Source organism: Oryx dammah, unplaced genomic scaffold (assembly GCF_014754425.2).
Source record: "Oryx dammah isolate SB20612 unplaced genomic scaffold, SCBI_Odam_1.1 HiC_scaffold_21, whole genome shotgun sequence".
Taxonomy (NCBI): Eukaryota; Metazoa; Chordata; class Mammalia; order Artiodactyla; family Bovidae; genus Oryx; species Oryx dammah.
Genome location: NW_024070205.1, coordinates 77,384,016 through 77,411,641, shown reverse-complemented (window position 1 = coordinate 77,411,641; position 27,626 = coordinate 77,384,016). Strand labels below are relative to the sequence as shown.

At 39.0% G+C, this 27,626-nt stretch overlaps 1 protein-coding gene across 12 annotated transcripts in view; it reads left to right on the top strand.

Moving 5' to 3' along the window:
• The window catches only part of ZC3H11A (zinc finger CCCH-type containing 11A), a 43,084-nt gene extending 19,490 nt beyond the window's left edge, over window positions 1–23,594 (top strand). For all 12 annotated transcript variants that reach the window (XM_040263014.1, XM_040263017.1, XM_040263015.1 and 9 more), the window contains 14 exons: window positions 3,460–3,583; window positions 4,682–4,885; window positions 5,009–5,125; window positions 5,400–5,480; window positions 7,732–7,842; window positions 8,930–8,992; window positions 9,889–9,987; window positions 11,432–11,500; window positions 17,571–18,074; window positions 18,871–18,950; window positions 19,657–19,987; window positions 20,508–20,674; window positions 21,109–21,176; window positions 21,592–23,594. In XM_040263014.1, coding sequence (XP_040118948.1) covers window positions 3,460–3,583; window positions 4,682–4,885; window positions 5,009–5,125; window positions 5,400–5,480; window positions 7,732–7,842; window positions 8,930–8,992; window positions 9,889–9,987; window positions 11,432–11,500; window positions 17,571–18,074; window positions 18,871–18,950; window positions 19,657–19,987; window positions 20,508–20,674; window positions 21,109–21,176; window positions 21,592–21,850 — 2,277 coding nt within the window. In that variant the 3' untranslated portion in view covers window positions 21,851–23,594. The remainder of the gene's footprint in view (window positions 1–3,459; window positions 3,584–4,681; window positions 4,886–5,008; window positions 5,126–5,399; window positions 5,481–7,731; window positions 7,843–8,929; window positions 8,993–9,888; window positions 9,988–11,431; window positions 11,501–17,570; window positions 18,075–18,870; window positions 18,951–19,656; window positions 19,988–20,507; window positions 20,675–21,108; window positions 21,177–21,591) is intronic.
• Window positions 23,595–27,626: the final 4,032 nt, after the last annotated feature.

The following is a 27,626-nucleotide window of genomic DNA, read 5'->3' as shown; positions in this document are numbered from 1 at the left end:
AAAGAAATAATCATGTAGGAGAATATTACTATGAGGGTGTGTTGCTAAGTGAAAATGTACAGAATTATATGGAAAACTTTTAAGTGTGAATCAATACATTTTACAGTTGTTTATTTTTTTTTTTAAGAATTCTATAACAAAATAAGTGATTCACTGTGTAATGGCATAATAGGTATTAATTTTATTTTCCAAGTCATCTTTATTGTTTGTGTATTACTTTTTATTTTGAAATAAAATTCAGTAATGGTATTAAACACGTCAGATAAATGTCCTGTGACTTCAGTTTAAAGATAATGCTATCATATCCAATAATTTGAAGGTTGCTTTTACGAAAGAAGCAAAGACAGATCCAGGAGCAGGGAAGATTGGCATTAGATGCTACCTCAAGAAGTAATTGTATATTTGTTATTTTAAAGAGCAATGGTAGCTTTGGGTTTTTTTTTTTTTTAACATGTATTTATGTACTTATTTATTTGGTTGCACTTCCCTGGTGATAACAGTGGTAGCATCTGGTAGCTTCATGGGTTTCCCTGGTAACTCAGCTGGTTACAGGTTCAGTCTTGAATCCGCCTGCAATGTGGGAGACCTGGTTCGATCCCTGGGTTGGGAAGATCTCCTGGAGAAGGGAATGGCTAGCACTCTAGTATTGTGGCCTGGAGAATTCCCTGGACTGTGTATAGTCCATGGGTCCCAAAGAGTTGGACAGGACTGAGCGACTTCTCGTCTAGTTGCTTGGGGTCTTTGCTGCTCCTCACGGGCTTTCTCTAACTGCAGTCAGCGGGGCCGCTCTTCACCGCAGTACACGGGCCCCTCGTGCGGCAGCTTCTCCTGTTGCGGAGCACAGGCTTCCGTACTTGAGGCTCAGGGACTCCAGAGCGTGGACTCAGCGCTCATGGCGCATGAGCTTAGTGTGCCGCACAGCACGCGGAGTCTGCCCAGACTAGGGACCAGACTCATCATGTTCCCTGAGTCAGGCGGATTCTTACCCACTGTACCACCAGGGAAGGGCAGTGGTAGCTATCAGACCTAACTTTTAAGGGTAACGGGATACTAGTAAATACTATAAAGTTCAGTAAGTGCAGGACATAACTCTTTTACATTGTTGTTGCTTAGTCTCTCCGTCATGTGTGACTGCAACTCCATGGACTGCAGCATGTCCGGCTTCTCTGCTCTTCACTATCTCCCAGAGTTTGCTCAAACTCATGTCCATTGAGTCAGTGATGTCATCCAACCATCTCATCTTCTATCATTCCCTTCTCTTCCTGCCCTCAGTCTTTCCCAGCATCAGGATCTTTTCCGATGAGTTGGCTCTTTGCATCGTGACCAAAGTACTTTGCAGGTGACCAAAGTATTGGAGCTTCAGCATCAGTCCCTCCAGTGAATATTCAGAGTTGATTTCCTTTAGGATTTGACTGGCTGACCTCTTTGCTGTCCAAGAGACTCTAAAGAGTCTTCTCCAGCACTATAGTTCTAAAGAATCTATTCTTCAGTGTTCAACCTTCTTTATGGTCTAACTATCACATCCATACCTGACAACTGAAAAAACAATAGCTTTGACTGTACGAACCTTTGTTGGCAAAGTGATGTCTCTGCTTGTTAATACACTGTCTAGGTTTGTCATAGCTTTTCCTCCAAGGAGCAAACATCTTTTAATTTCACGGCTGCAGTCACCGTCTGCAGTGATTTTGGAGCTCAAGAAAGTAAAGTATGTCACTGTTTGCATTGTTTCCCCATCTATTTGCCATGAAGTGATGGGACTGGATGCTGTGATCTTACTAGTGTTTTTGAATGTTGAATTTTAAGCCAGCTTTTTCACTCTCCTCTTCACTTTGATCAAGAGACTCTTTACTTCCTCTTCACTTTTTGATTATAGAGTGGTATCATCTGCATATCTGAGGTTGTTGATTTTCTCCTGGCAATCTTGATTCCAGCTCGTGCTTCATCCAACCTGGCATTTCGCATGATGTACTCTGCATATAAGTTAAATAAGCAGGGTGACATAATTTTTACCAAACCACCTTTCGGAGATGTTGAGGTAGTTTACGTTTCTGTTTTCAGTGTGTGGGACTCATGATTCTTCCATATTCCTACTGACACAGTGTATTATCAGTCTCCCAGTATAGCAGATATTGGGATCATTGCCCTTCTTGATCCCTTAAGGTTCTTTTTGTTTCAGGCATTGTTTCTCTATTTGTTTCTTCCATATTGAAAAGTGGAAGTTTTTGAATAGTACAGCTGTTCTTGTCTTGAAATTTAAAGCTTACGCTGCTTTATTATGAGAGATCTAACATAATGCAGATTATTAATCAGACATTAATTACTTTTCAGAAGTGCTTATCGGGACTTTTTTGAGTTACATAGAAATGTGCACAAATCATTATCTTACATGTTGAATTTTCATTGAGTGAGTGTACCTAATAGACCAGCACCCAGATCACGAAATAGAACATTTCCAACCCTGTCTTCCCCCTTTATCTCCTCATTGTCATTCACCACAATCCCAAAACTAGTCACCATCTTGACCATTCTGCCATAGTAAAGTTTTGCCTGTGTGGTTTTTCTGTAAATAGAATTATACAGTATGTGCTATTTTGTTTGGCTTCTTTGATTTTGCACCCATGGTATTGTTTATCCCCTCTTACTACTGGATAGCATTGTATTTTATGAATATACTGCAAAGTATTCCCGAATGTATATACTGGAATATATCCATTCTAGTGTTTGTACATTAGGTTTGTTTCCATTTTGGAGCTCTTTTTAATAGTGTTGCTTTGAAATTCTTTATATACATCTAATGTAATGTCTGTGTTAGAACTAATATGTATTTCTCTTGGACATATATCTTGTGATCCAGCAAATCATTCTATTCTTGTTTTTCTTGTTCCTTTTTATAAAAGCAAGGTAGCTTGGGAAGGAAACCTTTCTAGTGTGTTACATGAGCCTTTGAGAAATCGTGAATGGGAAGAATGTTTTTATCTAAGTCGTGAACTCTCAGCTTCAGATAACAACGGCAGTTTATTGATTCTTCTATCACTAAGTGCTTCTTGTACATTATTTCATTTATTTCTCATAAGAACCTGATTAGATAGCTACTGTACTCCCATTTTATAGCTGAGGAAAGTGAGACTAAGAGCTATTATTTGTCTGACATTACGCGGTCAGTAAGTAATGCGATAGAGAATCAAACACTATTATGTTGGACTCCATAATCTAACCTACTATACTACCCCACTTTTCTAAATTATGGACATTCAAGATGAGGGCAAGGAGGAGAGAACAGCAAAGTTCTTCCCTGCTCTTTCATTTCTCCATCATGCTAGGATATGTCACTTGCAGCAACCCCTTTTCCTCATACTCAAAATCATCACATGCCTCAGACTTTTTAACTTTGTGTGAACTTTGTCCAGAAAACATGACCAAATGAATACAGGTCATCCTGATGTCTTTTTCCTCTTACAGAAAAAACGCAGTGAGATTCCTTGTTATTGGGAAAATCAGCCAATGGGATGTCAGAAACTAAACTGTGCTTTCCATCACAACAGAGGACGATATGTTGATGGCCTTTTCCTACCTCCAAGCAAAAGTGAGTTTCGTTTTTTAATTTGAAAAGGCTAGTTGCTATATAATGAACACCTACGTGCATACTTTATAGAGTACTGTCAACATTGCCCTCTCTGTAGTCTTGTGAGAGAGCAGTTTTATTTTCACTTCAGATGAGGAAACTGAACTTTATTAAGGTTAAATGACTTGTGCACAGTCATAAGCCAGTAAAGTAGCAGTCATGATTAAAACTTTGTTGACAGAAGCTGTGCTGCTTCACAAATGTTTCTTGGCATGGCAGTTTAGGTTACTTTAGCTTACGTCATTTCCCATTTTCTTACCATGCTTACAGAGATTTTCAAAAGAAACTTGATTGTCCGGGCCAGGGTTTGGCAATCCTGGTCTTTCACCTGTATTACAAAGTAAAATGTTATTGAAATGAAGCCCTGCCCGTTTGTTTACATATTTTCTATGGCCAAATTTTGTGCTACTGCTGCAGAGTTGAGTAGTTGAAACACAGATCTATAAGGCTTAGAATATTTATTGTATACTTCTTTATATTAAAAATTTTGCTTATCCTGCTCTAGGGTATAATCTAAAATAAAACTTACACTCTGTAAAAAGCTAGTATTTATTTCCTTTTCAAGTAATTTCCTAATGGAGTGATCAGCCATTTAAAAGCCACATCTGCTGTGTGATTAAAATCTGATGGCTGTATGTTTTTATCCTCTTTAAGGGGAAAAAAACGCTCACTCCTTTCTGATTTGATTCAAAAGTATTAATTACCCAGTGTCTCTTTAAAAAGCTGCTTCTTGATCCTACAGCCTAGAATTTCAGTGTTAAAATCTAATGTCTAGAATGTGTAAATAATTACTATGCATCTAGCTTTTTTTCTTTGAGTGCCCACTTTGTGTTTACATGGAGTGAATAGTTTTTAGCTAGAAGCCACATTTTCCCTCCTGAAAGTTTAGAACCTAATTGGGAAAATGGGGAAATTAAAAATTAAATTAAATTTTAATTAAAAGACATAAATTTAAAAAGACAATGCTCAAATCACCAAGCTTATTATAGAGAGTTGGAGATTTTTTGATTAATTGGGACTTTTTTTTTTTTTAATTTACAACTGATTTTTTATGTCTAGCTGTGTTGCCCACTGTGCCTGAGTCACCAGAAGAGGAAGTGAAAGCTAGCCAGCTCACAGTTCAGCAGAGCAAATTATCTGTCCAGTCTAATCCCTCTCCTCAGCTGCGAAGTGTTATGAAAGTAGAGAGTTCAGAAAACGTTCCCAGCCCTACACACCCACCAGTGGTGATCAATGCTGCAGACGATGACGAAGACGACGACGGTGAGCTTTAGCTCTTTCTTTAGGACAAGTAAAAGATCAGGGTGACTTAGTGAGTTAGCATCAGATTTGAAACTCTACATCTGTTTTTTAATTGGAAATTTGCCTTAAATGTTGACAATATAGATCAATTTTCTGAGGAAGGTGATGAAACCAAAACACCTACCCTGCAACCAACTCTTGAAGTTCATAACGGATTACGAATGACTTCTGCCCGGAAACCTGGGGTCAATTTAAAACAAGGTAGGAAGGGGCTATTTTGAGGCTAGTTTCTGCCCATAAATCTTACAGCACTATTGAATATGTCCAGACTATCTTAAATACCTTTGAAATTTAGTTCATGATTACCAGCACCTCCCTCTTCCTTGTGTCCATTACACTCATTCACACATACACACTTACATATACTTTCTCTTATTCATTGAGAAAACACTTGAATGTCAGCTATGTATGTACAAATAAAATGCAAGGGTAAAATGGTGCTAGTTCCTCACGTGCTTGCTATTTGTGTTCCTAGGTGAAAGTTTGAATTTTGGAATAAAAACTCTTGAAGAAATTAAATCAAAGAAAATGAAGGAAAAATCAAAGAAGCAAGGTGGTGAGTTTTCAGGAGTTTTAACATGGAGAATTGAATGTTGCTAGAGAAGACTAAAAAGACACTTGGCATGAACCAAAATGAGCAAATAGATTTTGATTTTTGTGGCTTGTTTAAATTAAAACATAGTCTTATTTAAATCATAGTTGCTTTTTTAAACCATTGCAGCTGTGTTTCAGTCCTTAACTATTCAGAGCTAGGCACACACAATAAAACCCTGAAAGAGCTTGTTTGTTTTGAGAAATATAACTAAAGAATAGCATGTAAACTTTTTGGCCATGTTGCGTGGCTTGCAGGCTCTTGGTTCCCTGACCAGGGATTGAACCTGTGCGCCCTGCAGCGATAGCTCAGAGTCCTAACCACTGAGCCGCCAGGGAATTCCCTAAACTATTATTAAAAGAGGAAAGACTATTTTGTAGTAGGTGAATTCTTCCTCAGGAACTGCTAGAATTTTCTTCTAGCGCTTGCCTTAGTCTGGTTGATCTGTATTTCCAACCATAAAAATATTAGGTTAGTGCAAAAGTAATTGCGATTTTACATTGTTGAACTTTGCTGTTTGATATTGGGATACATTCTTAAATAATGTGTGTTATACATCATTTAAATGTCCATTTCTCACTTTGTTTTTTTGCTGGTGACTTATTACTTGCTATGTATTTTATATTTATTTTAGACTAGGGAAATGGTGTTAGACAAAAAGTAGATTCAACTTTTTGATTTTCTTACTTCAAGTTCAAAATGAGTCATAAAGCAGCAGAGTCAGCTCTCAACATCAGCAACACGTTTGGCCCTGGAACTGCTAACAAGCATAACAGTGCAGTGGTGGTTCAAGAAGTTTTGCAAAGGAGACTTGAAAATGGAGATCAGAAGAAAAAAAAGAAAATGAAGATCATAGTGGACAGCTATCAGAAGTTGACAGTGACCAACTGAGAGCAGTCATTGAACTTGATCCTCTTAGAGCTACATGAGAAGTTGCCAAAGAACTCAATGTTGATCATTCTGTGGTCATTTGGTGTTTGAAGCAAATTAGAAAGGTGAAGAACGTTGTTAAGTGGGAACTTCATGCATTAGCTGACCCAAAACCAAAAAAATCGTCATTTTGAAGTGTGATCTCCTCTTATTCTACACAATGACAACGAACCATCCCTTGATCATATGTAACACATGTACACATTCCTCGATCACATGTAACAAAAATTGGATTGTACATGACAACAGGCAGCAACCAGTTCAGTGGTCGGACTGAGAAGAAGCTCCAAAGGACATCCAAAGCCAAACTCGCACCGAAAAATGGTCACGGTCTCTCTTTTGTGGTCTGTTGCTGGTTTGATACACTCCAGTTTTCTGAATCCCAGTGAAACCATTACGTCTGAGAGGTATGCTCAGCGAATCAATGAGGTGCATTGAAAACCCCAATGCCTGCAGCTGACTTTGGTCAATAGAAAGGGCCCAGTTCTTCTCCACAATGCTTCAAAAGTTGAACAAAATTGAGCTCTGAAGTTTTGCCTCATCTTCCATACTCATTTGACCTCTCGCCACCGATAACCACTTCTAAGCACCTTGACAACTTTTTGCAGGGAAAATGGTTTCACAACCAGCAGGATGCAGAAAATGCTTTTCAAGGCTTCATCGAATGCATGGGTTTTTACACTACAGGAATAAACTTATTTCTCATTGGCAAAAAATGTATTAATTGTAATGGTTCCTATTTTGATTCATAAAGATGTGTTTGAGCCTAGTTATACTGATTTAAAATTCATGGTCTGAAGCCGCAATTACATTTGTACCAACCTAATAGATATGGTGTGAAATGTAGTTAGAAAGAATCAGAGGATTGGTTCTAAGCACCTTGTTAAAGCTTGTTCTGTAGCAACTTTGGATTTATGTTTTGCAGATGATTGAGTTTAGAAGGAAAAAATTGAATTGACACACCTAATAGCTGATGTGCTTCTGAGGTTAACTTTAGTATAATGTTAGCCTTACTAGTAAGTAAATAAAAGCAGATTGAGTGCCTGAGTAACTCAGAACAGTTTATATTTTATTTTCACATTGTGCCAAAGGCAGATAAGAAATAAGATTATCTCCCTTTCCCTACTCCCATTTCACTGTAGGCAAACAGGAACAGAAAGATTGCTTGGCTTGTAGTCCAGTGGTCTGTATTGGACTTACCTGGTCTCAAAAAACAAAATTTCTCGATTTGTGATAGCTTCATTTTTCATGGATTATTTACTGTTCTTTGACTTACTTTCTTTAGAAGTTTCTTCGGGAGCTTCCAGTCTTGTACTCCAGTCACAGCCCATGCCAGGTCCTGAAAAAGAGAATGTCCGGACTGTGGTGAGGACAGTAACTCTGTCCAGCAAGCAAGGTGAGGTACAGGTATATCTGAGCAGCTGTAAGTTCCTACTTTTAAGTAGGAGAACAGAATCCTTGGGTTTGGTGTATTGGTGGGTTTGCAGGGAGATTTTGAGTATGTTGATTGGATAGAAGGATGAGAATTAGTGCATTTGACTCTATTGTTTAAAAGGTTGAAATTGTTAATCATGCAGCTTTCATATTTATATATTTAAGTTTTACATTGTTTATTTTATCCAGCGAATTTATTGACTGTCCATTGTAGGTAAAGAACTATAATAAACCCTTTCATTTAGAGAGAAATGTAAAAGTCTTTTCCTTTAGTAGTTTTAAGTCTAATAAGGAATATGACAAAAGTAATTATATAGTATGCAGATACATTTAAATGTTTGTGTTGTTTAGACAACAAAAAATTAAGAAAAGAGCTCACTTCTTGCTGGATCAAGGAAGGTTATATAGGAGAGTTAGCAGTGAAGTATGGAGAAGGCAATGGCACCCCTCGCCAGTACTCTTGCCTGGAAAATTCCATGGATGGAGGAGCCTGGAAGGCTGCAGTCCATGGGGTCACTGAGAGTCGGACACGACTGAGGGACTTCACTTTCACTTTTCACTTTCATGCATTGGAGAAGGAAATGGCAACCCACTCCAGTGTTCTTGCCTGGAGAATCCCAGGGACGGGGGAGCCTGGTGGGCTTCCGTCTATGGGTTCGCGCAGAGTCGGACACGACTGAAGTGACTTAGCAGCAGCAGCAGTGAAATAAAGTATGATTTTATTTAACATATGGGAGTGCACAAGCAAAAATATAGCTTGGGTTTTGTAACCGATTGGTTAGATACAGCTTGTCTTTGTGTTCTTGGTTACTGTTAATAATTAGGACTGTTATTGCTTCCTTTGGACTATTCGTTTGGTTATTTGAATTATTACTCAATAGGTTGATTTTTTTTTTTCCCCTTTAAATGTCAGTAGTCTATTTCTCAAGACTAAGATCTGATTTCCAAGAGACTTTCCTAATATCAAAGCATACTTGGTATCCATTAGTAGTTACTGAATACAGGAAAAATTGGATGATGATAGAGAAATTCCGTTTTTGCCCTTTTAGGGGACGAACCTCTGGTAAGATTGAGTCTAACCGAGAGACTGGGGAAACGAAAATTTTCAGTAGGTGAGATAAGTTTTATGCATATTCTTTGTTTTCTTTTTGCTTGTGCCCAGTCAGTGTTGATATCGACTCCTTGTATTTCTGGTTGAAAGCATGTATAAAGTCTTTTTATGTTTTTAACATGCGCAGTCATACAAATTTAAAATTCAGTTAAATTTATTAGTGCTGCTTTATATTTTACCATGTAACTAAATTATTGTGTAGTGACCCTAGTGTGTCTGTCTCAGGAGAGTTATTTTGAAAATCTTAACTGACATCAGAGCTTCTTTCATACTCGTTTAGCATGTGCTTATGCACAGGAAATCTTAACCTGTTTTGTTTTATACCATTCTTGCTGCCTGAGAAATTTTAGGTAAAAAATTATGAAAATAATCTCTTAATATCAGCATATGTGTTAACTTTTTGATTTTTTTGGTTGTATATTCAAAGTATAAATAAGAGGAGACAGAAAAGTATACTCTGTATAGGGTCTTTAAAGTTTTTACAGAACCCTGCTATGGTTTATCTTCAGTTAAGTGATCCAAAGAATAGTTTTTTAAAACTTCTGACATTTAAATAGCTTGTATTGACCAGTGTAATGTAATAAACCAGGAGTTAGGAATCTTGGTTTAGGTCCTGGCTCTATCCCTGACTGATACTTTGGGGGTGAGATACAGCATCTTTCATAATCTTAGCTTTCTTATCAGAAATTGAAGAAAGTGAGGTTTTGTGCTTCCTAATTTTTGTCGTCTCTTTTTTCTGGTACCTTTTTATTCCTTTTCTAACATTGAGTTATAAGGAAGTTAGAAGGTGAACACATCATATACATGCAGAAAACTTGCAGAATTATTCTATATTGTATTTCTTGACCTTGCTGAAAGTTGACTTGAAATCTTAAGCTGAGTTCCCTCTGTTTATAGGTGGTGACAGTGATCCTCCATTAAAGCGTAGCCTTGCACAAAGGCTAGGGAAGAAAATTGAAGCTCCAGAGGCTAACACTGACAAAACACCAAAGAAAGGTACCTATGTTGCAATACACTTGTTGTGTGTAATCCTGATGCTTGTCTGTTGTAATGTTAACAGGTATGGTTTGTCGTTCTTTTTGCTCAAGTGGATTAGATTATTATCTTCTCATGTCTATTTTTTCATTCAGCAAACATTTGAAGGTTTACTCTGCTGGATTCTAGGTCACCGTTGAGTTAAAAACACTATCACAGTCTTCAGGAGCTTGTAGTCTCATGGTAGATAGGAATACTTACATATATTGTGATAAATTCTGTGACAGGAAGTGCACAGTGTCACGGGAGCACATAGGAAGGGCACCTGATCTCACCGTCTGTCTGACACTCAGACCTGAAACATGGTTTATCCAGGTAAAGTTGAAGGGTTAGAGGCTGAGAGTGTAACACGTGCAAGGCACAGAGCTCAAGGGACTCACTTGTGACTAAATCAGAATTTGGAAAGAGGAGCATGATAACAGGAGAGGATGAAGGGACTGCTGGTCATACAGAGTATTTTGAGCCTAATATGGCTTAAATATTAGAGTTTGGGCTTATCCTAAGATAGTAGCAAACAATGGGAAGGTTATTAACGAGGAACAGGGTGCCCAGATTGGCATTTTGGAACCACCACCTTGTCTAAGATATGGAGAAGAGGGTTAAGAGTGCTCTCCAGGAAGGATTTGGCAGGCTTTCAACGTAATACAGGTAAGAGGAGGTAGTGGCATGGATTTAGCGTTCTAGAAGTTGGTATGAAGAAGCGTGGACTAATTTGAGAGGTAGTTGGGAGTTAGAATGATTTTATAGTTGAAGTTTTATGTATAGAAAGAAGTGGTTGGATTTTTATTTTTTCCCGTTATATGACATGCAGTTGAAACAATGGTGTTAAGTACTAAATAAATAAATAAGGTGTTGTTTCCTTGTTGTATTTAGTTTTAACTTCTCCTGAAGATAAATTTCTTTCCACGTCTTCCCTAGCGCAAGAGGCTTTGATAAATAGACCGTCTCGTTTGGTCTATATTCTTTCTTAACATTCTCAGACCTGTAAACAGAAGTTGCTTTTTTTCTTTGCAATCAAATGTCCTTTCCGGTTGCCTATTAATTACATTGAAGACTCATAGCTAAAGAGCGTATTTTAAAAGGCAGGGTACTTTTTGATGCCAGTAAGATTTCAGAATGTCGTACAATAGCAAAACTACTCCCTGAAATTAAGTAGTTTTTGCTTTTCAGATGTAAAGAGGTAACTTTTTTTTTTGAGCTTTCCAAAGTGCTCTAGAGAATCCGTGATTTCCTATAAATCTTATCTATACTGTGAAGAAGACAAGTTTTTAAGACCTAAAGAGATTTTTCAAAAGCATTTTCCTTAGAAAACAAGTGTAATAAGTCTGATTTGTAACCTTTGAAAAATATTTTTGATCTCTAAGAAGTCTAACTTCTTTTTTAAATCGTTTCTTTTTTTAAACAGTCCAAGTTTCCAAGTCTCTGAAGGAGCGATTAGGCTTGTCGACTGGTCCAAACAGTGAGGAAGCAGCAGGTAGGTAAACCCTGATGCTAGCTCCTGATAAGTTTTCCTTACTTTAAGAATCTTTTTCTCCAGTTTACCTTTTGACTTAGGTTGAAGGTTCTGGGTTTTTTTTTGTGGGTATGGATTTGTTTGTCTTTTAAGTAATATTTTTCTCACTGGTATGAATTCTCTTTTTGTGGTTAAAGATGGCAATATGATTTTTTTTTTTATGATAGCAGTAACAACTGGAAACTAGAAATAATCTATTCAACAAAAAGGAATTAAGATAGTTACGTGTTAAAATAGTTGCTGTCATGAAAAGTCATATTCTGAACAATAGCGATATCGGAAGCTTAGCCCCTTGTTTTGAATGAAGAAAGGTTATGAAAGAACACATAGTGCTTTTGACTTAGAGCAACATAAACTTTTTTGGTGAGAGGTGGGTAATAAATTTTATTTTCTTATTATAGAAACATATTCCTCAGAAAATGTCCTTATGTATGAGATGATTTCCAGTTTTATAAAAATAAAACTAAATGCCTAGAAAGAAAAATACACCAAAGTGTTAACATTGGTTTTTATCTGGGTGTTGATAAAAAATCACTAAAAGTAATTTTAATTTTTAATTTAAGTAATTTTAATTTTCTTCATTTAATTTTCCTCTTGTGCTCTAATTTTTATTGTTGTTGTTCTTTTGCTAAGTCATGTCCAACTCTTTGTGATCCCACAAACTACAGCACACCAGGATTCCCAGTCCTTCACTATCTCCTGGAGTTTGCTTAAATTCCTGTCCATAGAGTCAGTGATGCTGTCTAACTGCCTCAACCTCTGCCGCAGTCTCCTTTTGCTTTCAGTTTTTCCCAGCATCAGGATCTTTTCTGTTGAGTCGACTCTTCGCATCAGGTGGCCAAAGTATTGGAGCTCCAGCTTCAGCATCAGTCCTTCCAATGAATATTCAGAGTTGCTTTCCTTTAGGTTTAATTGATTTAATCTCCTTGCAGTCCAAGGGACTGTCAAAAGAGTATTCTCCAGCACCACAGTTCTGAAACACCAGTTCCTTGGCTCTCAGCCTTCTCTATGGTCCATTTCTCACACCCATACATGAGTACTGGAAAAACCATAGCTTGGACTATACGGATCTTTGTCAGCCAAGTGATACATTGTCTAGGTTTGTAATAGGTTTCCTTCCAATGAGCAAGTGTTGTCTTTAATTTCATGGCTGTAGTCACCGTTCACAGTGATTTTGGAGCCCAAGAAAATAAAATCTGTCACTATTTCCAGTTTTTCCTCTTACATTTGCAATGAAGTCATGGGACCAGATGCCGTGACCTTAGTTTTTTGAATGTTGAGTTTTAAGCCAAGTTTCTCACTCTCCTCTTTGACCATCATCTTTAGTTCCTTGTCACTGTCTGCTGTTGGAGTGGTATCATCTGCAATTCTGAGGCTGTTGATATTTCTCCCAGCAGTCCTGATTCTAGCTTGTGATTCTTCCTCCTTTAAGAGTTTTCTGTTTCTTCCTCTTAGGCGGGACTTTGGTATGAGAGATCTAAACATGGATCTTTTTGTTCATTATGCTTAGTGTTCAGTGGGAGTTTTGAATCTTTAAGGACTTAACTTTTTAATTGTAGCAAATATTCCTCTAACTTGTCTGAGTATGTCCTCCGCACCCTTTTATGTTTTCTCTTTATGAAGTTCTTACTAGATGTGGGAACTTTTGGACGTATACTCCACATGTCTTAACCTTGCCGTCATGCTTTCTGTTCCTTTGCTTTTTGCCTCACATTCTGTTATTTTTGCTTGGCTGTTTTCTGGATTAAGAATTGACGTACTTTTTCTGTGAAGGATTGGATGGTAAATATTTCAGGCTTGAGGTCCACAGTCTCTTGCTGCAACTACTCTTCCACTAATGTGAAAGAAGCTGTTTGCAGTATATAAATAAATATGAGTATGGCTGTGTTCCAGTAAAGCTTTATTTATGAAATATAGATCGTGACCAGATTTATTTGCTGACCCTATTCTAGATGGCTGATTTTCTACTGGGCTTGCAGTTTTGTTGTTGTTTGGTTAGATTTATTTTGTCACTTGGATTTTTATTTTTCAAGAACTTTTCTTACTGAGTTCTCTGATTTGTCCTTTTCCATAGCTTGATATCTCGCAGTTCTGAGGGTTTTTTTTTTAATTTGTTGCAGTATGCTCGATTTACAGTGCTGCATTAATTTCTGCTGTATAGCAAAGTGATTTAGTAACACATATATTCATATCCTTTTTCATATTCTTTTCCATGTGGTTTATCACAGTGTATTGAATATAGTTTCCTGTGCTGCATGGTAGGAAGCACTTTGTTATTTATCCATTCTATGTGTGATAGCTTGCATCTCCTAATCCCGGGCTTCCTATGCATTCCTCTCCTACCCACGCCTGCACCCTCCCACCCCGCCCTGGCAGAGCTGCAACTCTGTTCTCTGTGTCTGTGAGTCTGTTTCTGTTATGTGGATAAGTTCATCTGTGCCATAGTTCGGGTTACATACGTGAGTGACAGTGCCTGGGATTTGTCTTTCTGTTTCTGGGTGATGGGTCCACCCGTGTTGCTGGAAATGGCCTTACGTCACCCTTTCTTGTGACTGAGTGGGAGTCATTGTAGCCGTCACATCTCCATCCATTCCTCTGTCAGTGGACATCTAAGTTGCTTCCATGTCTTGGCTATTGTAAGTAGTGCTGCAATGAATGTTGAGGTGCCTTAACATTTTTGAATTCAGTTTTCTTCATATATATGCCCAGGAGTGAGATTGCAGGATCACGCGACAACTCGGTAGTTTTTTTTTGAGGAAGCGCCATACTGTTTTCCATAGTGGCTGCAGCAGTTTACATTCCCACCAACAGTGTGGGAGGGTTCCCTTTTCTCCACAGCCGCTCCAGCATTCGTTATTTGTCAACTTCTGGATGATGGCCATTCTGACCAGTGTGAGGTGCAGTGCCTTCCTATAGTTGCGATTTGCATTTCTCTAGTAGTTGTTGATGTTGAGCATCTTTTCATGTGCCTGTTGGTCGGCCATCTGTACATCTTCTTTGGAGAAATGTCTGTTTAGGTCTTCTGCCCATCTTCCTGTCGGGTTGTGTGTTTTTGTCGTGGAGTTGTATGAGCTGTGTGTGTGTGTTGGAAGTTAAGCCCTTGCTGATTGCATCGTTTGCACATATTTTTCTCTCAGGCTCTAGGGTGTCTTTCTCTTTATGGTTCCTTTGCTATACGAATGCTTATAACTTTGACTAGCTCCCATTTGGTTGTTTTGTTTTTGTTTGCTTTTATTTCTTTTGTTTTGAGAGACCAACCTAGGAAAACTGGTACAATTTTATGTCAGAGAATGTTTTGCCAGTGTTCTTTTCTAAGAGTTTTATGGTGTCATGTCTTACATTAATAAGCCTTTAAGCCATTTTGAGTTTTTCTTTCTTTTTTTTTTTAGTTTTTCTTTGTATGTGGTATGTGAGTGTGTTCTGACTTCATTGATTTGTGAGCAGCCATCCAACTTTCCCTGCACCACTTGCTGAAGAGACTGTATTTTCTTCATTGTATATTCTTGCCTCTGTCAAAGATTAGTTGACTGTAGGTATGTGGATTTATTTCTGAGCTATCTATTCTGTTTTATTGATTGGGGTTTCTAATTTGACTCTTTTCTTTTAATGGGTGTATGTGTTATTTTGTCTTCTTCATTGATTATCTTCATTTCGGTTCATTTTTAATGTTGCTTTTTCATAGCTTAGGTCTAGGTTTCTACTGTGATTCTAAAGGTCTTTTCCCCAGTAGTCCATTTTCCTGGCTGGGAGACCTCTGTCTTAGTGAGAGAGGGTACACCAAGTGGTGTCTTATGTTGGTTATAGGCTAGAAGGCTGAGGGCTCATATAATTGCTATAGTAAAAAAGCCTTGGTTTACTTTCAGAGTGCAACTAGCTGTTTTCTAGGTTTACTTTTCCTTTTCTCCCTCATGCCTCCTTTTTTTGCCTGGCATTTGGGAAAGCCTGAAATTTCCACGTTTCACTTCTCTTTCACCCAACATAGTTGTAATGTGCTTCCTTTCCTTACAGAGTCTTCTCTTTTTAGAGAGCAGTTCTTAGGAGAAGGTCTTCACTGACCCAACTGTTCTGTAAATGATCCTTTATTTCTACCACTGTTAGTTTTCATACTAGTTTGGCAGATTTTTTTGTCTCTTTGAGAAAGAACAGATCTCACTCCTATACTTTTATCTGTTCTTCTGTTTCTGTAATTTCAGTCATCTTTCTGTCTCAGATTTCTCAAGACTTATGTTCTGCCACTGGCATCCTTGTTTTCCATGGCTATTGTGGGTTTATTCTTTTAATGTCTTTGTTGTTTTGATGAAGTTTTGTAGGGTAGGGAAATGGGGTCTCTGTGTCACTGTTCATGTACTTTCTTAAAGTGATAATTTTGAGATGAGACTACCATCTTGAAGAATTTTTATTTAAAAAAACCTTAGAAATATCACTGAGTGAGTGCTTGCCCTGTAATGGGTTCTGTACTGAAACAAATATAGTCACTGTTTTCATGACGTGGAAATAGAAGCAGTTAATGTACTTTGTGATCAGTACTGTGATCAGAGAAACAAACTAGGTTGCAGGGTGTCAGGTTCTAAGCTGAGCTCACTCTAACTAGGCAGCAGGAGAAGTATGACCAGTAGGGACTCTTCCATGTAGAAGGGATAGCATTTTCAAAGATTCAGAAGATGAGACAGAACGTGGTATGTTTAAGGTTGTAAAAGATATTTTTTGTTTTTGTTGTTTCATTAAAAGATGTTACTTAGTGATTAAATATGTGTGTGTGTAATCTGCATATTCTTATTTTTCTCACATTACTTCATTATTTCTTTAACCCCTGCCAAATACGAAATTTGCTTTTTAGTTTAAACACATAAAGAATGATTAATGTATTTTGAAAAATAACTCTTCAGTGGCATGCCAGTCTCTGGGCCTTTTTCATTTTTCTTCTGTCTTAACCTGTTTTTACCTCCTTTTCATTCTTTAAATATCACTTAAATATCACTTACAGTGAAAAGCTCCCCTTAACCAAACTCGAGATGTTCTTGCTGGAGAAGGCGATGGCACCCCACTCTGGTACTCTTGCCTGGAGACTCCCATGGATGGAAGAGCCTGGTGGGCTTCCGTCTATGGGGTCGCACAGAGTCGGACACGACTGAGCAACTTCCCTTTCACTTTTCACTTTCACACATTGGAGAAGGAAATGGCACCCCACTCCAGTGTTCTTGCCTGGAGACTCCCATGGACGGGGGAGCCTGGTGGGCTGCCGTCTATGGGGTCGCACAGAGGCGGACACGACTGAAGCGACTCAGCAGCAGCAGCAGCAGTTCTTGCTGTATACTTCTACATAGCATTACATAGTTGCCTTCAGCCACATGGGTTTGAACGGTGTGAGTCCTCTTATATGCAGGGTTTTTTTTTTCCGTTAAGTACTTATTACAGTACTACCAGATCTGTGCCGGCGGTTGAATCCACAGATGCAGAACCATGGATGCAGAGCCCAGTTGTAAAGTTTTATATGGGGGTTTTCAACTGCACAGGATTCGGTGCCCAGATAATCGCACCCCAATCCCTGCATTGTTCAAAGATCAACTGTACTTCTTTTATCAAAGCTGTTATTATTACCACACTTTGTTGTTGCTTAATTATTCATTTGTTAGACTGCAGACTACATGTGTGGGCAGTTTACATTTTGCTTACCATTATATTGTAGTATCTGGCAGATGTTTGTATCTATCCATGAATGGAAGAACTAATTTATTCTTTTTAGTAAGATTTATAATGACAACCTTCTCCAACTAGTAAAAGGCTTTCAGAATCCTCAAGAATAAACTTCTGAATAGAAATCCAGATCAGTCATTTTTGCCTCCTACATGTTTTCCTTGAGGACCACTCTCTAAAATTGAGGTTGAAACTAATGTGCTTTTGTTCATTTTAATTTCTTGCCTAAATTATATGACTCTTATTGGACTCTGTCCTGATCCAAGAATAAAGAGATCATAAGTTGTTAAGAGATGAACTCCAAAATCAGTGATTTGTTTTTCCCCCATGAAAACAGAGAAGGTTACTAAAGTTGGTGAGATTCATGTGAAGACATTAGAAGAAATTCTTATGGAAAGAGCCAGTCAGAAACGTGGAGAATTGCAAACTAAACTCAAGACAGAAGGACCCGCAAAAGTTGATGATTCTACATCAGGAGCAAGAACCTCCTCCACCATCCGAATCAAAACATTCTCCGAGGTCTTGGCTGAAAAGAAGCACCGGCAGCAGGAAGCAGAGAGACAAAAGGGCAAAAAGGACATGAGCTGTGTCAAGCTAAAGACTGACAATGAAATTAAAAAAACAGTGATTTTGCCACCCACTGTAGCCAGCAGAGGACAATCAGAGGAACCTGCAGGTAGAGCAAAGTCTATGCAGGAAGTGCATATCAAGACGCTGGAAGAAATTAAGCTGGAGAAGGCTCTCCGGGTGCAGCAGAGCTCTGAGAGCGGCACCAGCGCCCAGCCTCAGCCTGAGGCCGTGCCAGCGGCGAAGCGGCTTCTCCGGATCACTAAGAAAGCAGGTAACAAAAGAGCTTGATCTGTAGTACCTTTTCCCCAGATAATATTTCAAATGGCAGTATTCCACACAGTGAGAACTTCTTCTTTACTCAGATAACTTTGAAAACCACTGGATTACAAGAAATTATACTGGTCCAGTGGTTAGGGCTCTGTACTTCCACTGTACGGAGACACGGGTTCCATCCCTGGTTGGGGAAGTAAGACCCTGCAAGCCACATAGCACCCCGCTCCCCTCTCCCCACAACACACGCACACAGTGAAGCCATTTCTTCATAGCAGTGTTATAGAGAGCTTTGATATCTTAATGTGCATTTTGAATCTGTATGTGAACTAAAATTTTGTCTACAGTTTTATTTGGCCTATCTTTATTCTTAAAAAAAAATTTTTTTAATTGATTATTTTTTAATTTCTAGCTGTGCTGGGTCTTCATTGCTGTGTGCGAGCTTTCTTTAGTTGTGGTCGGCAGGGGCTGCGCTACTTGGGGTGTGCGTGCTGCTGCCTGCGGTGGCTTCTCTTGTTGCAGAACACAGGCTCTGGGGTGCTCAGACGTCAGTGGCTGTGGCGTTCAGGCTCAGTAGTTATCATAAGAGCTTAGTTGTTCCAAGGTATGTGGGATCTTCCCCAGATCAGGGATTGAACCTGGGTCTCCTGCATTGGCAGGCGAATTCTTAACTGCCTCATTAAGAGGATACCAGAGAAGTCCTCCTTACTTTTTTGAAGAAAAGTTTTCTTTAACTTCATCTGTTATTAAGTTGCAGCATGAATGAAATTATTAATGGTGCTTTAATGTGAATCTAGGTATAAAAGAAGAGAAGAAACTTCAAGAAGAAAGTGATGTTGCTTCTCAGAGCAGTGTTTCTAGAACAGAAGCTAAAAAGGTGGGTTTATTTAGATAGATTTTATAGGTTTATCCATGGCAGGCAAAGGTTAGATGAATGATAAGTGTTCTTCCAAGTTTCTGTTTAATACTTCACTGATATATCAGGTAAACAGTCTTTCACTGTGCTTGTAATTTTCCTTCAGAGTTTTCTATACTTTTATGTGTATCAATATTTAATGCCCTTTTAAGGTGTTTTTGAAAAGTGTTAGTTGCTCAGTCATTTCCCACTCTGCAACCCCACAGACTGTAGCCCACCAGGCTTCTCCATCCATGGGATTTTCCAGGCAAGAATACTGGAAACTGTTTTTAATTGGCCATTAATATTTTTTACAGTAAGTTTTTCCCCCTGCCTTTCAGAGTAATGCTACTCATTTGTAAAACTAGGGATTTTCTTTTTTAAGAATGAATAACTCCTTAATTCTACAATCCGGATGTTACCACAGTTAGTTTTTTTATGCATTTCTTTCAGGCCTTTTCTTTTATTAGAAGAATACTCATCTGTTTGGCTGCCTCTGGTGTTAGTTGTGGCGTGCAGGCCTTCATTCCGGCGTTCAGGCTTTGCGCTGCACTGAGTGGGCTTCAGCAGCTGGATCATATCTAGTAACTGCTTGACTTAGATGTTAGCCTGTTAACTTATAAGTAATTATCATACAGATTGTTAGAGGTACTGGATTTTTAATTCTGTCATTTAAATTTATCCATAGGCTTCAGATGAGACCACAACAGTTGGCATCACTAAAATTCAAGACAAGAGATGTAAGACAATGAGAGAAAAGTATATGCCGAAACTGCCAGAGAAAGGAACCTCACAGAAGGAAAAATCAGTTTTGACACCCCTTCGGGGAGATTTACTCTCTTACAGTACCGAGTTAGCTGAGAAACCAGTGCTCACCACCATGCTAGGCATCACACGGCACCTGACTAAGCGGCTTCCTTCAAAGTCATCCCAGAAGGCAAAGGTAGAAACCTCAGGGATTGGGGACTCAATATTGAATGTGAAATGTGCAACACAGCCCTTGGAAAAACGAAGTAAAGGTGAGTATTTTTGCTAGTGCATCTTTCTTTAGAATTTCAAAGTTACTGAGTTTCAGTGACTGCCTGGCAATAATTGGGTTGAATTTCATTTGCCTTTGTTTACTGGTCACACAGGTGGATAGTGATATTTCTGTTTTTCAAAAGACAAAAAGACTAGATGAGTTCCTTTCTTACAACTTAAAATTGATCTTTATAAAGCTTTATCTAAAACTTTCCATGGTGCATTTTTTTCCTCTGGTTTTGAAGGAGAGAAACACTGGGGAAATGAGCAAGTAGCAGATTCAAAAGCCATTGAAATGAATTGTTTCATGAAATAATTATGTGTGCGTGTGTGTGTTTATGGCTGTGTGTAGTACATATTGCTGATGGGTCATCTTTAATCTGGTTTTCTTGTTTGGTTGGTTTTTAAATTATTTGTGATACTACTATTGCTGAGAAGGAATTTTGATATTCCAAATTTTATTCTCCATGTAAAAAGGGGATTATTTTAGCTTCTAATCAGATGTTTTCTGTCTTGTAGCTAAACCTAAAGTGAATGTGAAGCCATCTGTGGTTAAAGTTGTCTCATCACCCAAATTGGTCCCAAAACGTAAGGCGGTGGAGGTCCACCCTGCTGTCATTGCAGCTGTGAAGCCGCTCAACTCCAGCAGTGTCCTGCTGGAAAGCCCATCCAAAAAAGCAGCTGTGGTAAGAAGTAGATCAACTCAGGGGCGCTTTAGTCTGTGTGATAGGAAAGCGAGGAAGATGCTTTTTTAGCTCTCTATATTATGTGTAGTATCTTCTGTCATTTCCTAAGTATTTTTTTTAGTTGTTTAGGTAGTTACTATATTTTATATTTACAGCTTAGGCAGGGTTCTCTGGGGGGTTTTTTAAGCCTTATAATATTTTGCTTATTTGTACATTCTATCTTTGGATTATTGATTCTTGGATTGATTCTTGGATTCCTAGTCTTAAAGAATGGTAGCCGTGATTCTAGTGAAAAAAAAGTGAAAGTCGCTCTGTCGTGTCTAACACTTTGCAACCCCGTGATTCTAAGAAGGCAGCAAAAAAAAAAAAATGAATCTGCTCAAATTTAAAAGTCTTGACTTTCCCACTGAGTTACCTTACTCTCACTTTTGTAGGCTATTGTCCCACTTCTCTCTGAGGACAAATCAGTCACTGTGCCTGAGACAGAAAAACCTAGAGACAGGTAATGCCTTCCAGTTCTTCTTAACCACAGTTTAGACCACTATTACCATTTTTGTTTTCTAAGAATATAACACTGCTAGATAATTTGAAATATTTACAATTTAGCTACATCTAAATAAATCTGTTAAACTTCAAATTAACTGCAAAAAACCCTGATATTCAGGGTTGCTGTTCTCTTTTGATGCTGTTGTTTGTATTTTGCCTGTGTTATTAAAAAAATGTTTTTAAACACCTATCTGAATTCTCCTTTAAAGGATGAAACGGGTTTATCCCAAATCAGTAAAACAGTTCTTTATGTGTTTTCTCAAAAACAACTCTTCACTAAAATCCTTTGTGTACCTGGGACCAGGTGATCCGACCTGCCAACCATTGACAAAGGGCAGTTATCTAATAACCTTTTGGGTTTTTTCTTACAGTTTTGTACTGCCTCCAGCCCAGTCCTCTTCAGAGCCTCCCCCACCGGAAGTATCTGGCCCTTCCTCATCCCAGATGGCCACAAAAACTCGCCGACTCAGCTCTGCCTCAACAGGAAAGCCCCCACTTTCTATGGAGGATGATTTTGAGAAACTAATATGGGAGATTTCAGGAGGCAAATTAGAAGCTGAGATTGACCTGGATCCTGGGAAGGATGAAGATGACCTTCTGCTTGAGCTATCAGAAATGATTGATAGCTGAAGGTGGTGGTAGAACATTTAAAGCAAAACAAACAAAAAAACTCACCAAAAAACTGGACTTAGTTTCATCTATTATCACATTTATCCAAAATGATGATTTCTTTAGTCTAGAATTTGCCCCAAATCAGAAGTGTACGTCTGAATTATCCACTTGAGTCCTGGATTCCTTGGGGTCAGATTTTTAAATCCCTTGGTAATCATTTTGTCCATTTGATGCCGTTGTTCAGCATCTTTGAGAAAAAAGTTCTGTCTTACCCCTCTCTCCACAAAAAGACTGAGCGGGAGACCTAAGTGAAAGGGTGCAAGAAAACTTAGTGACTCCTTGAGGTGTTTGTCAGTTTTCACCTTTTTTCCCTTTATTGTATAATTTCTTTTATGTATTGTCTTAATGTACCTATTGTTAACCTGAGTTCAAAAAGGGTGAAGACAGCTGCTACCATTAAGGACCAAATTTCATGCCACCGCTAAAAAAAATATCCACTCAGTCTGTGTTAAATTGTATGTCTTTTTAAAGGTATTTGGAGAATTCAACCAAGCTTTTAGAAACAGCTGAGCAGCTCAGGAAACCTGTAATTTGGACATAACTTTTTGAACCTGATTTTCATGCTTCTGCTCTGTAAGCCTCTGAAAGGCAATAGCTAATTTATTAATACTGTAATTTTTTAAGGCTTTAAAGTGCCTCAGGGGTCCTCTGAAACTAATTTTCTATTTCTGGGATTCCCTGGATTCTTAAAAAGAGATGGTGACATAATGATTACAGGAATTTATTTTTTAGCAAGAAAGTTGTCCCTTCTCTTCTTTAGTACTTGCTTCCTTACTGGTGTTGTATTATCACAGGGATAAAAATTCGTTAATTTTTTTCATTTCTGATTCTCCTTGCAAACTCCTCTTGCCCAGTATTTATTTGGTGCCCTTTACCCACCTGAGGGGGAAGAACGAGCTCACTCAAGCTGCCATTATTTATCCATGGACTACAGCAGTACCCGGAATTGTGCTGTAGCAGGAGTTACCAAGATGCCCTGGGGGTGTATTGTATGCCTTCCGGTTTTCTTCATTTCTGAATTGAATTTTCTTTTCTTGATGTTCATCTCCTTCATATCACCTCAAGGTTTAGACTTGTGAAGGAACAAGTACGATGGGGATAATAGTCTTGAAAGGAGACATATTGTACATACATAATCAAAAGGAAGAGGAAAGGACGTACCCGTTTTGATACTTTGCTGTAGGTGGCCAGTTTTGTTTCTCAAAAGGAAATATGACCCACCTGTCATGTTGGCTCCTAAGGAACTGCTGTTGTAAGCGGCTCATCAAGAGTTGAACCTCATGTAGCCTTGTTGGGAATATGGAAAGGAAGAAAGCCACAGGACTGCCCAGTTCAGTCTTGGGAAGATCTGGATGATTCTACACAAGCAAAAATGACTTGAAATTTATGTATAGATACTTACCTACCAGTCCATCTTCAGCTGACTGAGTGTTGTCTAATAGCCCTTCTCCAAAGCAGGGGTGAAATGTTCTGGTTTCACCACAGATTTTCTACTCATTTCGTTTTTGGAATCGGCTTGTAGATTCCAGGTCCCTTTTGTATATAACCTTTATTCTTTTGCTTTTAAAAAAAAATTTTGTTTCATATTTAAAGCCTTGTGTTAGTCAGTGCTTCATGTTGACCATTATTTGAACAGTTTGCCATTTCAGCAAGATAAATACTTATTTGTGTTTTAAATAAAACTGGTGTAGGAACGTCTTGATGTTGTGAGTTAAGTAGTCGTACATCACTTCAGGCTGAGATCTGCCTCAGTAGAGGCCCAATTAGAATGTTGTTGAACCTTTGTGTACGTGATCCAATTTCACAGATTCTATTTGTCTTTAGAAACCTTTTACAAGGACATGGTGCCAAACTTCCCCACATGTGAAGACTTTTTTCTGACAGTGATGCTTACCCATTATTATTGTAACTCAAGTAGTGTCATTAATTCTTTTAAAGAAGAGAGGGTTTAGAAGCGATCATTAGATGGCTTCAACAATTTAGAATTTTCAAGCATGAAAGCATATATGAAATTTTTAGTTCAGGGAAGTCCAGTTTTTTGTTATGGAAATACACATAAATTTGTTAACCACCAAAGAATATAGGCCTTCCCAGATGGCGCAGTGGTAAAGAATCTGCCTGCCAATCAGTGCCTGGGTTGGGAAGATCCTCTGGAGTAGGAAATCGCAACCTGCTCCAGTGTTTTGCCTGGAAAATTGAATGGACAGAGGAGCCTGCTGGGCCAGCGTCCGTGGGGTTGCAGAGACATGGCTGAGCACACACAACATAAATTTTTCCACATTGTCTAAAAGTCGTCCCCAACAAGTTGAATCAACTTGTCACAGAAAGCAAAAGATCGCATATTCAGTTTTGAGTGATGATGGTTTTCAGTTTTAACAGGGAAAAGGTCCAAACGTACAATTTGGCAATAGCCAGAGATTTCACACTAATTTGCAGCTTCTGTGTGTGTGTGTCAGTAAATGGCCCCTCAAAGCTCTGGCCCTAACCTCCAATCCCAGGGGCCCTCTCTCGTGTCCAGAACATGGTTTATGCTCCTCATGGCCAGTCTGTGGTCAGTGTTTAGACTCAGTTTCAGAAATAAAGCTTATTCTCCATACTGATCAAAGTTTTACGATCCTTTTCTAAAATTGTGGCTTCATTTTGCCAGACTATTTCTGCAATTCTTTAAAATATTTGCTTTGTCAAGAACCAAGAGGAACTGTGGTCTTCAGTTGCCATGTTACACCACTTTAGCTGACATGTACTGAGATGTACTGAGTACTTACATGCCTATGAATTAACATATCTATTTCGACACTAATCCTATACTGCATTGGAAGATGACTGTTTTTATCCCCACGGTAGTGTCGAATATTTTCAGATATAACAATAAGAAAGGATATTTTTATGTGCAGTTGGGTTTGATTTGTTGAACCTTTCAAGAACTTGCTTAAATCAAATCTTTGAAAGCTGCTGAATAAATATATGGAAGTATCCATAGGTTATACATCTGACTGTGTTAATAATTCTCTAAACTCACTGAATTCTTTAAATAAAGCTACAGGCATCAATGCAAAAATACTTAATATTTTCTTAACATTTTACAATAAAAGGGTCAGAGTATAAAAAGGCCCCCAAATAACAGCAATTCAGAATTTATGTTTTTACCCAAATAGGCAAAAGCCCAAGGTGGCTCCATTCTTTTCAGGTTTAAAAAAAAAATGTGTTTTTAAAAATAGGAATCACTAAGTGGGCCCGTTAGTAAAGTTTGGTTGGGTATGGCTGGGGAGGTGTTGCTGCACTGGAATCCGTCGGAATGAGCAAAAAGTGGGTTAAAACTCAGTGATGCCTGTTCCCGGCTTTTTGTTCTAGATTCTGTGACTGATTTGTCTTCAGATAGGAAGACAACGGTCTGTTAAGATGAAGGGTAAACTCACCCAACATTGAGAGTGCAGAGGTGGAAAAATGCTCCGTGGAAAAACGCTCCAGTAAAAGATTATTGTAGGACTTGCCTGGTGGTCCAAGGGTTGAGACTACACACAGCACCTGGGAACCATCTATAGATAGCATCATCCATTTAATACTTACACCCATTTCATTCCTGTTGCTTTTTCCTTAAAAGTGTTTCAAAGCTGGGGTGTGCTTCATAAATTCACTACATGCTTCCACTGCGGCAGGCACAGGTTTTCATCCCTGGTCAGGAAACAGATTCTGCATGCCATGGCCAAAGAAAAATCGACTGCTGAATAGACAAATGACTGAGATAGGGCATTGGATGGAGGAAGAGAAGTTTCAAGGGAAAAGAGAAGTTAAATAGAGGGATCCCTTCCCTGGTAGGTTTATTTGTTACTGAGTTCACTTATTTGGCTTGAGAGGTCAAGGAAGATAGTCAAGTTTAGAAAAACTGAGGAAATGTGAAAGAAATACATTGGCATAACTGCCACAGAAGTATTTTGGACTACCCTCCCTCGAAGAGGCTCAAATTAGAACACAAATTCTTACCGTCATTAAACACTGCTGACCGCTACGGACAGAGAATTTATGAAGCAAATCCCAGCTTGGAAATACTTCTAAGGAAAAAGTAAACAGGGATGAAATGGGTATAAGTATTAAACGGATGGTGCTATCTATAGATGGCTGCCAGGTGGTGCAGTGGTAAATCCACCAGCCAATGCTGGAGATGCAAAAGATGTGTGTTCAACCTCTGATTCAGGAAGATCCCCTGGAGTAGGAAATGGCAGTATTCTTGCCTGGAAAATTCGATGAACAGAGGAGCCTGGCAGGCTACAATCCATAGGGATGCAGAGTCAGACACCACTAAGCCTGACCGAGCACAGAATAACATCTATAGAGAGGAGGAGGAGAAATCCGTGAGTTCCAGACTGGCCAGAGGAGGTTTCCTTGCGATATTAGATCTGGAGTTTTGTGTAGTTTAGTAAAGGAGATGATTTGAGCTGCAAACAAAGCCAAAAATTTGAGCAGCTAATGTTTGTTTTTAATGACCTCTGATCATCCCATTGGTAGTCTCAGAGTCTGTCATTCTTGCTCAGATTGCTGACAGCTGTTCTTGGCCAAAGAATAAGCTATTAAAAAAAAAAAGAAGAAGAGGATGTATTTTAAATGTGAATTGGAGTCACTCTGCTCATAAAATCCTCACGTGCCTTCCCCTTCCCTCCAAAATTAAACTCAAGTCCGTTAGCACAGCATGCAAGGCCCTGTTGTACTCGCCTCTTCCGTCATTCACCCTTCATGCTCTACACGTGCAAAACTACTGGCAACTGACTTTCCTTGTACACTGATCTCACTGTTTGCCTTTGTTAATGCCATCTTCTCTTTCCTCGCCTTTTTTTTCTGCTAACTCCTACATACTGTACCACTTGCAGATTACCTCTGCCTATACCCTGCTCTCCCTCTCCCAAACTGGGCTCTGATACCTGTCTTCTAGGCACACACTTTGTTTAACCTTCATTGTTTTGAAAGTACCTGTCCATCTTCCTCAGCGGAATATACACTGCTTCAGATAGAGGCTCTTACTAACCTATATATTCTCAGCACCTACTACCGATCTGGCTCTGAGAAGGAACGCCACAGCCTGGGTGGCTTAAACAACAAGAGAGGTATTTTCTCACAGTTCTGCGGCTAGAATCCCACCATCATGGTGTTGGCTAGTTTGGTTTCTTCTGAGGCCTTTCTCTCTGGCTTGCAGATGGCCCCCTTCTCACTGTGTCCTCTTATAAGGCATGGTCTTCCCTCTATGCCCATGTCTGTGGCTTTTATTTATACTTATTTATGGCTGTGCTGGATCTTCGTTGCTGAGTGTGGGTGTTCTCTAGGTTCAGCAAGCAGGGGCCACTCTCCAGTCATACGAGGGGTTCTTGCCGTGGCTTCTCTTGCTGCAGAGCTTTAGCTCTAGACCTCATGGGCTTCAGTAGTTGGGCACATGGTCTTAGCTGCCCCATGACATGTGGAGTCTTCCCAACCCAGAGATCGGACCCCAGTCCCCTGCATTGGCAGGTGAATTCTTAACCACTGGCCCACCAGGCAAGCCCCAAGTGTCTGTTCTACTCTGTAGAAGGACAGTAGTGACCTTGGATTAGGGCCCACCCGTGGCTGTGTGCATTATGCACTCAGTCATGTCCGACTCTTTGCAACCCCATGGCTCATCTGTCCATGGAATTTTCCAGGGAAGAATACTGGAGCAGTTTACCGTTTCCTTCCCTGGGGGATCTTCCCAATCCAGGGCTCAAACCCACAA